Source organism: Ascaphus truei, chromosome 6, assembly GCF_040206685.1.
Source record: "Ascaphus truei isolate aAscTru1 chromosome 6, aAscTru1.hap1, whole genome shotgun sequence".
In the NCBI taxonomy this organism is placed as follows: Eukaryota; Metazoa; Chordata; class Amphibia; order Anura; family Ascaphidae; genus Ascaphus; species Ascaphus truei.
This window is the reverse complement of record NC_134488.1, coordinates 55,112,246-55,128,927: the sequence shown is the minus strand read 5'-3', so window position 1 is coordinate 55,128,927 and position 16,682 is coordinate 55,112,246. Positions and strand designations below refer to the sequence as shown.

Genomic DNA, 16,682 nt, shown 5'->3' with positions numbered 1-16,682 from the left:
AGAGCTTTATCACTGAGTTCAAGTTCACCGGCAATTGGCGTGGGAACCTTAGGTTCTAGGGCACCTGGAAATAAAATTCCTTTTGCCCCTAGCTCCTAGGCCCCCCAACACATGACCACCATCGGGTCCGGGAATGAGGGACCCCCATAAAGGGTCGTACTCATGAAAGAGGATTGCGCCAATGACCCTAATGGCGGAGCGGAGGTCCCATTGAATCCAATGGCGGCGCTCGCCCATGCATTGTCTATGGCGGCGCCGGCCATTGATTCCAATGGGGAAAAGCCGCGTGGCGTTCAAACGGCTAAGTCCAAAAGTGTCAAAAGTGTAAGTCCATATCTCCGGTTCTGGGAGGGCCAGAGGGCTGGGATTTGGGTCGCATGTAGAGACGGTTCCGTCATGAATGCATGGCCACGTCCAGCCCTCTCTGACCAACCAGTTGGAGTGTGGGCAACGGTAAAGATTGGTGAGTTTCCGCATAGCCGTCAATGGCGGCGTTTCCCCATTGAAAGGCTATGGCGGAGAAATCCCATAGACGTCAATGGCGGAGTTTCCCCATTGAAAGTCCATGGCGGCGGGACCCATTGACTTCAACGGCAGAGTTGCTCCATTAAAAGCCTATGGCGGCGGAGCCCGTTGATTTCAATGGGAAAAGAGTGAAAAACAGAGATTCATTTTTAAAAGCGAAGAATCCTGTATTAGAAAAGTGTTTTAAACTGCATTTGTGTATCTCCAGTTCTGGGGGTCGCAGAGAGCTGAAACTTGGCCACAATGGAGAGTCACTGTCGGCATGAAGGACTGGCAAGTTTCAGCCCACTGGGCCCAGCAAAACAGATTATTTTAATATGTGAAGGTATTAAACTATGAATTGTATTTTGGGTCTGGTATGAAAACTCAGAGCCCATCTGCTATGCTAATGATTAGGTTGGGTGACCAAATGGTCTATCATAAACTCTTGATCAAAGACTCCCCCACCCTGCTTGTGTATGTGAGCACAATGGAATGCAGGACATGGGTACTTGATACTAAGTGTTGTAATTCACACCTTGGATGAAGGGAATCCTGGCCCAGCTAGACTTTAAGACGCCAGGCATGTGGGAGGGGGGCTGAGGAAATAAGCCCCCTGATTAGAATAATATCCACCCAGTGGGCGGGTGTTAAGGTGCCCCTCAGGTGAGGTGGCAAGGAGAGATTGGGTGCAGGTAATTGTTCTCCAATGGTCTACACTCAATAATAAGGTATAGACTGGAAACTGCATATAAACCAGTGTCCAGCTTATACTCACTGTCTTCGTGTCTTTTCGTGATGTCTACATCTGAACCTGTATTGTGGAAGAAATTGCCAATCCTGTATCCTGATCGCTTTCTTGTCCAACCCTAAGTAAGTGTATATTCTGCCTGTTATTTGTATATCTTGTGTGTTCACCTTCATTAAGGAATAAATTATATTTATCATATCTAAGTCGTGTTCAGTTCAACCCAGGTATTTTGGTGTATATTATATCTTGTCATAAGTTACCGTGACAATTGGTTACTGGTTTAATAGCTGTTGTATTAATGAATAGCTTTGATTGGTTACTGGTTTAATTAATTCATAGCTATTGTATTAATGAATTGCTTTGATTGGTGTTTTGGAATGTTTTATTATTGTGTGTTTTGTGCACTAATGTGTTGAGATTAGGTGCCCATTGTGTGCTATAGTGGCTTATTATGCCCATATTATTACAGTATATGGGTATGATGTACCACTATACTACTCAATAGGTACAGGGTGGGTAGCGGGCCAGGGTGGGTTAACCCCTTAATTACTGTAGCGGTTATTAACAGCAAAGGTGATTAAAGGGGTTAGGCAACATTAGATTGTATTTATTATGTATGTACAGTATGCTTTCTGGCAACGGAGGACAGAGGGACCTGCTGTATCCAGAGGAGGAAGCCCTTCATATTTCTGTGGTAAGTAGAACTGTATTTATTTACTTTATTTATGCTTGCTAATGTTGTGTTTAATGGCGAAATAATCTATTATCCATATCTGGATAATAGTTATTTTGACCATTACTGTACTGTATGTGTTTGGGCGGGGGGGGGGGTATTAATTTATCTAAATGTATGACATGTTTATTTTTTTTTACATACAGGGTTGGTACCTTAGGTCTGCGGGGACCTCTGGAGACCACCTGAGGACCCACGGGTCCCACCTGCAGACCCACGGGGGACACCTGCGTGGAAGAACCAGGAACCCCACAGCTGTGGGGGCCCTGTGCACCCACAGGGACCACCCAAGGGCCCCCAGATCCCCGTGGGAACCACCCGATGGCCTCAGACACCTGGGGGGTTGACCCGGGGACACCCAGACCCACCCGTGGACCCCATTTGCGGCCCACGGTGACCCGTGGGGACCACCTGGAGGTACACGACGCCTGGCAGGGACCACCCGGAGGCCTCCAGACCATGGGGTTCTGGTGTACTTTGGGGCCTGCGGACACCCGCCGGGACCACCGGGAACTCCCATCGGCCTGTGGTATTACTCCTGTGTGTAAAATAATAATTAATGGGGGGCCACGGGTGTGGGTTGTGTATTAGTGGGTGGGTAGTACAGTACTGTACACATTGTAATGTAATCTGCTACAGTACTGTGCCTTAACCCCTTCATTGCCTTAGCGGGCATTGCATGGCCACTAAGGTAATGAAGCTGCTTACATTTTTATTTTTTGTGTGTGTGAGCAGGGGGTCTCCTGAGCTGAAGTTTATTTCAGCCTTGGGGACCCCCTACTTCCTGAGATAATGGCCCTGGTATGGGGTGCCGGTATCCCTCTTCATTGTTTACAGTACATCCCACGTGAATTTTAACATGGCGGAGGTACCGTCACCCCATAACGGGCCTGTAACTCAGGAAGTAGGGGGTCCCCGAGGTTGAAATTAACTTTGTTCAGCTCTGGAGACCCCCTGCTCACACACACAATGAATAGAAATAAAATGTAAACAGCTTCACAACCTTAGCAGCTACCCGCTAAGGTAATGATCTTTTTATTTGGAGGGGGGTGTTTCATACTAGTGTGAGGGAGCAGGGGGTCTTCTGAGCTGAACAAAGTTGATTTCAGCCTCGGGGACCCCCTACTTCCCGAGATACGGGACCCGTTATGGGGTGCCGGTATCCCTCTACTTTGTTTAGATCCCACGGTCACGTGACCCACAGGATTTTAACATGGGGATACCGGCACCCCATAATGGGGCCTGTAACTCGGGAAGTAGGGGGTCCCCGGACCTGAAATCAATGCGGTTCAGCTCCGGAGACCCCCTGCTACATTAGTGTAATTTTAGAATGTTAATAAAACCCCCGCGATTGCCTGTGAGAGGTGCGCAGTTAGAGTGAATGATTCAGACTGCGTGTCTATTACAAGCAGGTAGACTACGGTAGCATTCACACAGCAGGGACCCTGCATTGTTACTCTGTTGCATTTAGTTAGTCTACCAGAAAACATTAGTGAGGATCACGGGTATATACCGCAATTCCATTTCATGATGTTTTACAAAAACAACTGATGCAGCTGTATTTTCTATATTTAAGTGGAAATGAAGTCAGTAAGGTCTTGAAGGGAGAATATTCATTATTACTGAGGTTATTCTACGCAGCCATGATACTGCACCGACACACTTTATTCGAGCAAATGCCCAGTTTGTACCTGGCAGATACCTGGAATGCGCCGCTCCTCACCTCTGACAAGCCCCGTTGCATTTGCCTTCCCAGCCTGGGTTCATGCCTGGCTGACGGGCGGCTGATCTGTTAAATGATAATGATTAGGATTTAATAGGCTGCAATGCTTCGCGTGTCTACCAGATGGCATAAATTCATGAATTGTAATGCAGTATATATATATATACTGTGCAGTATTGCAGCCAGAGGGAATAAAATGCTTCAATCCCTGCCTGGAAAATACCTCAATGCACTCGGGCAGAAAACAGTCACAAACCTCAATACACCCAGGTATACCCGAATTCGTGGGACTAGCCGAGCTCGAATAAAGTGTGTCGCCAGTGTATGTGATATTTATTCCATATTTGTAGCTCCCACTTGGTTTCGGTGAATAGAACTTAATAGTTATATCTAAAAAGGGATTGATAGTCTTTAGTTAAGAATATGTGTCACGGGAGACCAGGTTATTTACACCTTTTTACCAGGATCATTCATTAAGCAAAACAAGGTAGAGAAATAAATTGTAATTAATTAATTCGCTTACACACAATGATACACAAAATACAGACGAAAAGACACACTTACTGGGGATCTGGGTGCAGGGAACTCTATGGGAGAGTTTTACCCTTGAACATCCAGCCGTGACCCCTACGTTAGTTTCTGAGAACTTGGTACCAAAATGCTGGACTTAGTCTCTGGCGGGCAAGTTTCAGGCTTGGAATGGAAGCTGGTTGCCTTGCTATTTCGCACAAAACAACTTTGAAAAGCCCGCCCGTGCTCTTTTGGCTCTGACTCAAGGGGAACACACCATCTGATTGGCTCACAGCTTCATTCATAAAATAGAAGCAGGCCACACAGCCAATCAGTGCGTGGGTACTTTCTAAAGCAGCCAATCAGAGCCAAGCCAGCTAGAAAAGCCGGGTTAGCGGGAAATTTGAAATACCCAAGGGACATGCGCAAGCCTGCCACATCTCCCCCCAGCTATCCCAAAGCCACCTGCTTGGCAGGCGCCCCTAGGTCTGGCAGAACAAGTGGCATCCCGCAGGACTGCCATTCCTCTCTAACCAAGCGCTGTTCGCACCTCTGGACATCCTCTGGCTGCTTTGAACACCGATGTCTAGCAGACATACCAGCGCCAATGGGTTTGCACGGGCTGGATGTTTGGACATGGGGACATCTGTGAACATATTAAAATATACTTTAATACACTCTGAGTCTCGGGGAACCCTTACAGCTATGTGCGACTCTAGATGAAGGTATTGGGGTACAGGGAACAGAACGGAACAAAGTTGTCGTTTTATTTCTGTCTGCCTTATTCCCCACACACTTTCCCTTTTACTCAGTTTGGACTCTCAGGGTGCCCCCAACCTTATATACGGTTGGGGCACCCACAAACCCTATAATGTTTGTGGTTCACCTTGGCACTAACTGGGGTACCCCCCTTAACCTAGGGATTCCCTCAGCTACAGGAATACATATTTATCCCTGTGCCTTCTTCTCCTTTCTAAGCTGTGCTGAAGCCGGGTACCCTTGTGGTGAGTCGCGCTTGCGTTTTCAAGGGTAGATATTGCGGGGAAAATGTGCCAACATGTATCTGAGAATCAGGCATGATTCCCAGTACATTTATCATCAAAAAGCTTGATTGCATGCCCAGAAAGGGAAAAACACAAAAAATGGTTTTATTAAAGACAGTAAAATGCAATAATACAATGTTACTGGGCCCAAGAGCCAACTCTTGGACCCTTATATATGGCGCAGGGGTAACCAAACGGGCTTGACCGTTATTATATAACCTGGTTACCCCCTCCTGTCACAATATGCCCAAGTATTTAAATGTGTCTCCCTCCATTTGTAATTGAAATTCAATTTAAGACGTTTGATTTTGTGACATGGAATGGTTACATTTAGGGCTGCCGACTTATCCATATTTACTTTGTACACTGAATAGACTGCCATATTCATCAAGTGTAGCTTGTAAGTTAGGGAGATATGTGAACATATTTCAAAATAGTCAAAATGATATATCCACAAACAGTGGGAGGTTATATGTCTCATCTCCTATATTAATACTTTGAATATTGGGACTCTCTGATTGTGGCTGTGTGTGGCTCTATTATAAACAACAGGGGTGAAGGAGGACAGCCCTGCCTTGTCCCATTAGTGATTTTAAAATCACCCCCAGGGTCTTTAAGGATTGCAGTAGGATTTTTGGAAAGAACTTGTACCCCCCTAAGGTACAACTCTTTCAAGTCAAATGTTTCCAGTGTCTTATTTAGGAATCTTTATTTGATCCTATCGAATAATGCCTTTTCTGTGTCTAGGTTTAATAGAATGGCTTTGCGTCTAGTGTGACTCACATAATCTAGAATATTTATACTTTTCCTAGTGTTATTCCACGCTGATACACCCCACCTGCTCATTGTCCTTTAGACGTTTAATGATAGGATTTAAACTATTGTCAAGGATCTTACTATAGATCTTAAGATCTGTGTTTAGCATGGAAATCACCCTGTACCTGTCACAGCTATTTGGGTCTTTACCATCTTTATTTAGTGTCACAATGCTCACTCCTGTCATCTGTTCCAGGATCTGCACTCTCTCCAAAAATGTATTAAAAAGATCTATTAAGATTGGGGATAGGATATTAATATAATTTTATAACCAATTAGGTCCTGGGGTCTTCGAGGATTTTAAAACCTTGATAACTTCTAATAATTTCAGTTTTGTTATTTTAGTATTTGGGGTCTTAAACTCATCTTTTTGCAATTTTGGTAGATTATATTTGATCAAATATGTGCCCATTATTAACTCAGCTTAAATCACTGTTTTAGACCCTAACCCCTTAAGTTTATTGGCTAGGATCTTGCCCCCCTTATTACCCTTATCATAACAAGATGACTTAGTCTTCTGTAAAGCATTTTCTGTGTCTTCCAGGTGACACTTTCTAAGTTCATCACTAGCTTAGGTTACTTTTTTTTATAGTATAACCTTACTCTAATTCTAACATAGTAAAGATAATGTAAAGAATACATAATAAAGGTTTTGTCAAACATGTACATATACTGTGTGTACACAAATATATGCATACATATACTTTCCTGTCATATCACTGCAGTTACACTTACAAATGTAAAATTCCAAGAAATACAGTAATTAATTTTATACAGTAAGTAGTCATTGAGATGCTTGCTGAACTTTTGTCATTCAGTAGGTAAAGTGTCAGATACATTGTTGTATACCTATTATCACTAAACCTCCCTCTCCTTGCGTGCTATCATAAACATAATATGGTCATAATCTGAGAAAGTGTTGGTCTTTTTAGTAGGTAATGCTTCCAAATTCTCAATGATGAACCCTGCATCACAAACAGCCTCTCTTATAAACTCCTCATCACATGACAGACTGAAGAACTTGTGCTCACCAAGCATATAGAAGGTTCCATTATATGACGCAAACAGCAACATATGTCCCCCAATTTTTAGCATTGACGCTAGTTTTTTCAGATAGCTACACAAAGCCTTGTGGTCCTTGCAAACAACATTTAAGACATACAGGCATGTCAGACAGTCCATTTGTGGCAGGAATACAGGCTCTAAAGGGTTATCTTTGGTGAAATCACATTTGACAACGCGTTTCACTGCTCTTCTTGCTTTGTCTTCCTTTCCTTCCCACTCCTCGCTGAAATTACAAAATGAAAGAGGATCACGTGGCCGTTTTGGAGCAAACAGTGGTGCGTGCCGAAAATAATGTACACGTGTCACTCAAATGACTGATAAAGTTGGCAAATATTTTTGGTGAATTTGGATCCGCTGCGGATTGGTCGGTTCCTTTGGTGCATTGATTTTAGCGGTTCAATTTAAAAAAGGGCGAATCAAGTTTTGCGGATTTTTTATTATTATTAGTATTAATAGTATTATCAATACACTCCGCGTATTCCGGAACCCGTGGACGGATTTGTATCATCCATTTCTGCAGAGGGATTGCTGAATCCGCGGATTGAATTCTACAAATCCATCCACAGGTTGTATCCAATGGAGTTTTTTGATCCACACAGATTAAAACCGACCATGTCTGTTTGCGGATTTTACACCACAAAACAGATTTTGGGGGGGAAATGCGCATAATTCCGGGAAACGGATTTGAACGGATTCGCCCATTCCTAATGAATAAGATAATTAAAACGTCAAAATGAGCAGAAGACTTCTCAGTAAGTATGTCCCTACCTGTGTCAGTGCAGTACAGCATGGACTTAAATAAATCTCAGGTTTTACCAATTCCTGACATCTTTTACACCTTCCACACAGAAAACTGAGTTTTTTCCCTATGACAGAAAGTAGAATGATAAGGTATTCTTATTAAGCGTTGAAACATTGAAAGAGTCAACAAAGTAAGTACAGACAGCACACACTAAGAAAGTCTGTGTAGCAATGACGGGTGCAGACGGGAACAGAGAGGACCCTCGTTTCTCTCAAATAATCAATAGGACATTAATGTTCCCAGCACACCAAGGAAAAATAAGCTAATAAAGGATCAGCCAAAAATCAAATTTAATTATACATGTACGATGCATATAAGGTCAAACAGCAACCAAGGGAAAACGTGTATATAGGGGGACAGGGACAAAGACAGGGATCAGGAAGAGAGGGAAGGAGAGGAAGAGAAAAACACGGGGAATAAAAAGTGCAGGGCAAGGGGGGCAACGCAACGTTTCCCGAGACCTAGTCACAGGGTGAGGGAAGTACCAGGTGACTTCGGTCTACCTTGGAACGGGCCAGAATAAGGGGTCTGTACCCCGAAACGTTACGTTGCCCCCCTTGCCCTGCACTTTTTATTTAAATGTGATTTTTGGCTGATCCTTTATTAGCTTATTTTTCCTTGGTGTGCTGGGAACATTAATGTCCTATTGAAAGAGTCAGTCTTTACATAATCACTAATTAAGAAGTATTTATGACATGGAATTCAGTTATCCTTATTAGCTACTCTATTTTCTCAGTTTTTCATGTATTATTCACTTTTCCTTCTTTGTATTATTTTTTTTCTCCTATATTACATCTCTTTGAGGCACTGAATATGATTGACAAAATGAAAATACAAGATAACGATTTTAATAGAATCCTGCACAATTTATATACCTCCTAAACCTCCCTCTAAATAACATACATTTGCTCAAAAAGGACATCTTAGATACTGGATTATACAAAATATATTTAAATGACTCGCACCCCAGGCACACATACACACACACACTCCGCATACACATTCCGCACACAAACCAACCACACCCCCCCCCCCATACGCACCCCACACACATACTTCATAGAATATGAAAAAGTGCAAATTGGTGCATACGTGGAGTGTAATTTTGAACAAAAAAATAACATACCTGCATACGTGGGGTTAAGTAACAGTCAGAGAATATATAAATAACAAACCTCCCGCCGACTTTTTGAATGCGCCGCATTTTTCACAATTGTGTCCAGAATTTTTGGACAAGCCACCTGGAAACCCTACTCGGGATAGAGGATCGTACCAAAACCAAGGAGCATGGGAAGAGGACTGTAGCTGCTGAAACAAACAGGCTCAATGATAGTTATAATCAGGGTTGCCAGGTGTCCAGTTTTGAACTGGAATGTCCTGTATTTGGACACACTGTCTAGTACAAAATTAGAGGTAATACTGGACATGTACAGTATGTGTCCAGTATTATCTCTCTGGACATTGTGACCTGACCGACTTGGGTGGCTGCAGGTTTTCTGTTGCTAGGGTGCTGGGCAGCTTCCTCCATCCTCATTGGCTTCATTACCCAGTAGAAAAATGCAGGATAATGATCCTACCACTAGTGCTCAATGGCTAGAGAGCGTACTGTAGGTAATCCATAAAGCATAATGATATAATGAGCAGGTACTTAATGAGTAAGCAGATGATAAACCCAGCGGACAAATAAAGCAGGTTAGGGGGAGGGGTGATCACGGGTGACAGTAAGAATCACTGACCATCCTAAATAAGAACAGCCTGGCTGACGCTAAGACACCCTCAGCCCACTCCACCCACGAATACATGCTGTCACGCTGTATCCAGTGTGTCCCGCTGCAGAGGAGATGATTCACTGGGGTAAGTATCTGTTGCTGTATGTAGAATCCACGTGCCACCAGCTGGGGTAATCAGTACAAAAACAAAAGAAGCGGTGCACAGAGGCAAGGGAATGAACCAAACGCAGGTCTAACCTTAACGGCTATTTATTGAAAAAAAAACGAACAAAAATCACATAGCTAGGTCATTTCTGATGCGTTTCATCCCGCAAGGGACTTTGTCACTCTTTGACAAAGTCCCTTGCGGGATGAAACGCGTCAGAGCTTACCTAGCTATGTGATTTTTGTTTGTTTGTTTATTTCAATAAATAGCCTTTTTTGTTAGAGTTGCGTTTGGTTAATTTCCTTGCCTCTGTGCACCGCTTCTCTTGTTTTTGTGCATTATCCAGTAGCATCCCATCAGGAGGACGTGTCAGGAGCTTGGGGCTAGGGCCAAGGAGAGGAAAAACGGCATGGAGCAGAGAGAGGTGAGAGGTGTGTGTGTCTCTATCTCCTCGTACATTTCACCATTTTGTTCAGTATTTTTGGAGAACTCACCCGGCAACCTTATCTCTATGCCAACCTCAAGGTCAGAAATAAACAAGTTAAAAAGCAGGGGTCCCAGTACCGATCCCTGAGGTACTCCACTCACAACCATAGCCCAACCTGAAAAAGTTTCATTTATGACAACCCTCTGTTGTCTATCCTTCAACCAGTTTTCAGTCTAGGTGCAAATATTTTTACAGAGTCCAATTTGTTTTATTTTGAACACTAACCTCTTGTGGAACCATATCAAAAGCCATTGCAAAATCTAAGTATACCACATCGACTGCATTACCCTGGTCTAAATTCCTACATACCTCCTTAAAGAAGCTAAAAAGGTTAGTTTGACATGACCTATCCTTCATAACTTTACGAATAATTTTGTTTTTCATTAGTATTCCTTAATATAATCCTGTACTAAACCTTCAAATAAATTCCCCACTATTGATGTCAGGCTTACAGGTCTGTAATTCCCTGGTTGTGATCTAGTTCCCTTTTAAAAAATAGGCACCACATCTGCTTTACGACAATCTGGTGGTACTGAGCCTGTAGAAATGGAGTCCTTGAATAGTAAATGTAATTCTTTGGCTATTACTGAACTCAACTCCTTAAGGACTCTTCGATGTATGCCATGTTTCAGTAATGCATATGATATCATACTGCTCCCTTGCAGCTATTAATTCAAGCTCCTCCATTTTATCTGTCAGGCTTTTTGCATTAGTAAGCATGCATTCAGTTTTTTTGCATTAGTAAGCATGCATTCAGTTTTTTTCACCCTGTACTATTATCTTATCTGCTCCTCCCTTTCTACATCAATTGGGTTTGGTTTTTAGAAGTTTATAGTAGTACCTTTCTATGGGTGTCTCGCTGTTTGCCAAACTCCCACTTGCCCCCATTCTACCTCCATGACCCCTTCCTATTTTCTCATCCCCATCGATTCTATATAGTTTGTTATCTGTTCCATGTCCTTGTTCCCAGATAAAAACACAGATTAGGTAGCGCTAACTATATATATAATCAATCCCTAAATTAGGGGGCTGCCTAAATACTAAAACTGACCCCCTGGTCAGATAACAAGAAAGAGAAAAAAAGGATTAGTATTATAAAAGGCGCCAACAAGAAAGGATATAATCACCACCAGGAGGAGACCGATGAGGATTCCAGGTGATAAAGATGTGCTTAAAAAGAAAGTAAAAAAACACAAAACATAGTGTAATACTGTATAGACAAACAACATATAATATAATTAATTATATATCAGCTGAGATCAAGGGTGCATTGAAAATAACAACATTTAATAAAATGATTAAAACACTGGACATACAAAACATATACAAATGAAAAATACAATGGGTAACAATTAATAAGACAATTAATATGGGACCATATAGCAGCTGCACTGGGTGGAGTGCCCACTCACCGGGCGAAAGATATATGTAAGCGGTGGATATATCTGAGAGTATCCCCTCTCTCTTTCCAGCTACCACTGCTACCGCATCAGGATCAGGGCCAGGGTGATGTTTGCAACACGCCAGACTGCGTGTGGATCTCTTGGTCCTCGTTTACCTCGCAGCTTCTGGCAGGTTAGACACAGTGAATTTGTGCAGCTCCCACCGCTGCTGCGCCGAGTTTGAGGCCAAAGAATTCAGCTGTACACGCTAGGCAGCGTGGGCCTCCCTCCGCCCTGGCGTTCTCTCCTCGCGGTAGTTGGTGAATTCCAAACAGCAGATTCGAGCGGATTAGATGATTAAGAGCAGCAGATTCGTCACGGAGCTTACAGGCAATTCCAATGCACTGATTCAGGTCCCAGCAAATTAACCCTACGCGTTTCGAGAGCGAGCTGCTCTCTTCCTCAGGGAACCCTAGGTCTATCTGCTAGGTCTGCTTTTGGCAAAACACCCGGGCTGGCTAATTGCCCGAGATAAACAAACTGAAATTATTTTGTAGTCAAATAAATAATAATGCTGAGTGTCTTTAAAAATAAAGCTGGCAGTGTGCTCAGCACTGTGCAAAGAGATTATATTACAAGAAATTAGTATAAGTCCTATACAAAAGCATTTGACTATTATCTGAATATGTGATGTATTTTATAACTTTTAACCATTTATTTTTTCCATAGGTGTCCTATTTTATTATAAGCAGTAGTTATTTTTAAAATCACTGTATAATATATAATTCTAATTCTGCTGATTAAGCAAACAACATCCTAGTTGCTAATTTATTTATTTTATTTGTAGAATGTTTTGCCAGGAAGTGGTGCATTGGGAGTCACCTCTCATTTTTGGATATGTTCTAGGCATAGAGTTAAAGGACAGGTGATACATAGTTGCAAATGCAGTTACATAAATAAGCAGGGGACGAATCTGCTGCTGTTAATCATCTAATCCGCTCGAATCTGCTGTTTGGAATTCACCAACTACCGCGAGGAGAGAACGCCAGGGCGGAGGGAGGCCCACGCTGCCTAGCGTGTACAGTTGACTTCTTTGGCCTCAAACTCGGCGCAGCAGCGGTGGGAGCTGCACAAATTCACTGTGTCTAACCTGCCAGAAGCTGCGAGGTAAACGAGGACCAAGAGATCCACACGCAGTCTGGCGTGTTGCAAACATCACCCTGGCCCTGATCCTGATGCGGTAGCAGTGGTAGCTGGAAAGAGAGAGGGGATACTCTCAGATATATCCACCGCTTACATATATCTTTCGTCCGGTGAGTGGGCACTCCACCCAGTGCAGCTGCTATATGGTCCCATATTAATTGTCTTATTAATTGTTACCCATTGTATTTTTCATTTGTATATGTTTTGTATGTCCAGTGTTTTAATCATTTTATTAAATGTTGTTATTTTCAATGCACCCTTGATCTCAGCTGATATATAATTAATTATATTATATGTTGTTTGTCTATACAGTATTACACTATGTTTTGTGTTTTTTTACTTTCTTTTTAAGCACATCTTTATCACCTGGAATCCTCATCGGTCTCCTCCTGGTGGTGATTATATCCTTTCTTGTTGGCGCCTTTTATAATACTAATCCTTTTTTTCTCATGTGCTTGTCCCCACACTGACACTCTCTCCCTCTCCCCACACTGACACTCTCTCCCTCTCCCCACACTGACACTCTCTCCTTCTACCCACACAGGCACTCTCTCTCCCCATACTGACACTCTCTTCACGCACTCTCTCTCTTTCTCTCTCTCTCCCTCCCTCTCTTTCTCTCTCTCCCTCCCTCTCTTCTCTCTCTCTCCCTCCCTCTCTTCTCTCCCTCTTCTTCTCTCCAAATTGACACTCTCTCACTCCACACTCATACTCTCTTTGCCCACACAGATACCAGAACTCACACACAGCCCTCTCTCCTGCTATCCATGCTGCTTCCTTCTTGGCTCTCTCTCCCTCCTCCTTGCCACTGACACTCTTTCTTGCCCATTGCCACTGACACTCTCTCTCCCACCCACGGCCACATCCTATCCCACCTCCCCACTGACAAACTCTCTCCCCCTGCCCACTAACAAACTCTTGCCCCCCCACTGACACACTCTCTCCCTCTTCCCCAACTGACACTCTCTTTCCCCTTCCCTACTGATACTCTCTCCTTTTCCCACTGACACTCTTTCTCCCTCCCCCACTGATACTCTCTCCCCCCCACCTGACACTTTTTCTGCCCCTCCCCCACGGACACTCTCTTCCTCTCCAACTGACACTCTCTCTCTCCCCCACCTGACACTTTCTCTCCCACTCTCCTCACTGACACTCTCTCCCTCCCTACCCCACTGACTTTCTCCCTCCCTCCCCTTACTGACATTCTTCCTTCCCCTAACTGACACTCCCCAACTGACTCTCTCTCCACCCCACTGACAGTCTCTCCCTCCCCCACCAACACTTTCTCTGCCCTGCCCCACACTAACACTCTCTTTCTCCCCCAACTGACACTCCCTCTCTCCCTCTTTCTCTCTCTAGAAATTGACACTGTCTCATTCCATACTCTCATACTCTCTTTGCCCACATGGATACAAGAACATACACACAGCCCTCTCTCCTGCTATCCATGCTGCTTCCTTCTTGGCTCTCTCTCACCCCTCCCCGCCACTGATACTATTTCTGACACTCTTTCTTTGTCCACTGACACTCTCTCTCAACCCAATGCCACACCCTATCCCCCCTCCCCACTGACAAACTCTCTACCCCCGTCCACTGAAACACTCACTCCCCCTTCCCCAACTGATGCACTCTTTCATCTTCCCCACGGACACTCTCTACCCCCCACTTGAATCTTTATATGCCCCTCCCCCCACTGAAACTCTCTCCCTCCCATCTGACACTTTCTCTCCCCCTCTCCCTGCTGACATTCTTTCTCCCCCACCCACTGACACTCTCACCCACTCCCCTCTGACACTCTCTCTCCCCACCTGACACTTTCTCAGCCCCCCCCACTGACTCTCTCCCTCCCCAACAGACACTCTCTCCGACCATCTGACACTTTCTCTCCCACTCTCCCCACTGACACTTTCTCTCCCCTCCCCCACTGACTCTCTTTCCCTCTCCTCACTGACACTCTTCCTTCCCCAACTGACACCCCCCCCCACTGACTCTCTCTCCATTCCACTGAAATTCTCTCACCCTCCCCAAACTAACCCTTTCTCTGACCCTCCCCCCACTGACACTCTTTCCCCCCAAAATGACCCTCTCTCCCCCCCACCTGACACTTTGTCTCCCCCTCCCCCACTGACTCTCTCTCTCCATCCCCTCACTGATACTTTATCTCCTCAAACTGACACTCTCTCCCCACACTGACACACTGAAATATACTTTACCTCTTTCCTTCCAGCTCACAAATAATTTTTGCAGCGTGAGACCAGTCAGCAGCTCCAGGCTCCTTGTTCCTCCACATTTCAAATTCCCTGATATTTGCGTCAGTAAATTCTATCACATTGATCTCTTTGAAGTAATCACAGGCGGTTAAGAGATGGAAAGCGAGTGGTCCCATGGTAACATCAAGCAGGGTTTCCCCTCTCACACGCCCTGCATTCAACGGTTAGAAAATACAAAAATAAGAAAATACACATTTTTTACAACAATTGTATTTACATTAGCAAAGTATTGAAGAAAATATAAGAGCTTATTCACATACTTCCGTTCACCAAAAATGTTAATAATATTTTACAGTAACTTCAATATCAACTATAAATGAACGTACCTGAAGAGAACGTTTTAAACAATTGTTTAATCGGATAAACAAGCGTATCCACAAACATATCATTAGTTCCATTACAGAAATATGTGTCTATGAATACTCTGGGATCAAACTCTTCATCATGGTAATGCTTGTGGAGACTGGAATCCATTGTGCGTCTCCTTTGTGTAACGATCCTGTTACTTCTATGTAGTACGTGTAGAAGCCTTAAGGTACCAGCTTCAGATGGTAAAATAGTAGAAGCTCGGTTGGCATCGCAGTATTTCAGAGCATGTGATGAGCTTCTGTCCAAACATTCACGTGGGACAGTGCTGATCTGTGTTTGCTAAAGTTGTTGAATAATATTTTTTTTTCACATGGATAATTATTGAATTTATCCATCTGACATGACACATGACAATACGTTTTTGCATTTATAATTGTCTATGTAACACCAAGTCTGTCTGTGATGATTCTTTTGCCAGAAAAAAAAAATGTTTTTTTTAGTGTGATTCGTGTATGAGAAGTACGAGTGGGCACTTTCACCCATGTTTTTATTTATGTTTTTAATTGTGTAATAGGATATACACCCACCTCCTCAAACATATCATTATTTTCAGGATAGAAATATGTTTCTATATACAATCTTGGATCAAACTCTTCATCATGGTAATGCTTGTGGAGACTGGAATCCATTGTGTGTGTCCTTGGTGTAACGATCCTGTTACTTCTATGTAGCACTTGTAGAAGCCTTAGGCTAAGGCCCCGTTCCCTCCGTCAGCGCTCCCGCACTGCAGACAGGCGGGGCACTGACAGACACAGGCCGCGATATGCGGTCTGTAGGGAGCGGGAGCCGGAGCGGGAGGTTTGAGCGGGAGGTGGGGCGTGGCTTGAGCGGAGGGACCCGCTACTCTCCCCCCCCTCCATCCCTCCCTCCACGGGCTCGGGCTGGCACTCATACACACACGCAGACACACACACACAGACACACACACAGACAGAGGCAGGCACTCACGCACTCAGACACACACATACACACACAGACAGGCACTCACGCTGCTTTCCCCCCACACTCCTCCCCGCTCCCCGAAGCCTCTCCTCCTCCCGAAGCGTCCCCTCCTCATTGGCTCACAGCCACACCACGTGACGCGTCAACGCTAGGGATCACCATTCTCTTGTATCCCGTAGCGGCTGACGCATCACAGCATGTAGTGAG

General features: G+C 44.1%; 1 protein-coding gene across 1 annotated transcript; it reads right to left on the bottom strand.

Annotated features, from left to right (window-relative positions):
- Positions 1-5,345: 5,345 nt before the first annotated feature.
- On the bottom strand, positions 5,346-15,782 carry LOC142497054 (indolethylamine N-methyltransferase-like). The gene is made up of 3 exons (XM_075604322.1): positions 15,491-15,782; positions 15,108-15,315; positions 5,346-7,368 (listed from the first exon to the last, which is right to left on the bottom strand). Exons 1-3 carry the CDS (start codon positions 15,636-15,638, stop codon positions 6,939-6,941), a joined length of 786 nt encoding a protein of 261 aa, XP_075460437.1. The 5' UTR covers positions 15,639-15,782; the 3' UTR covers positions 5,346-6,938.
- Between the last annotated feature and the right edge of the window lie 900 nt (positions 15,783-16,682).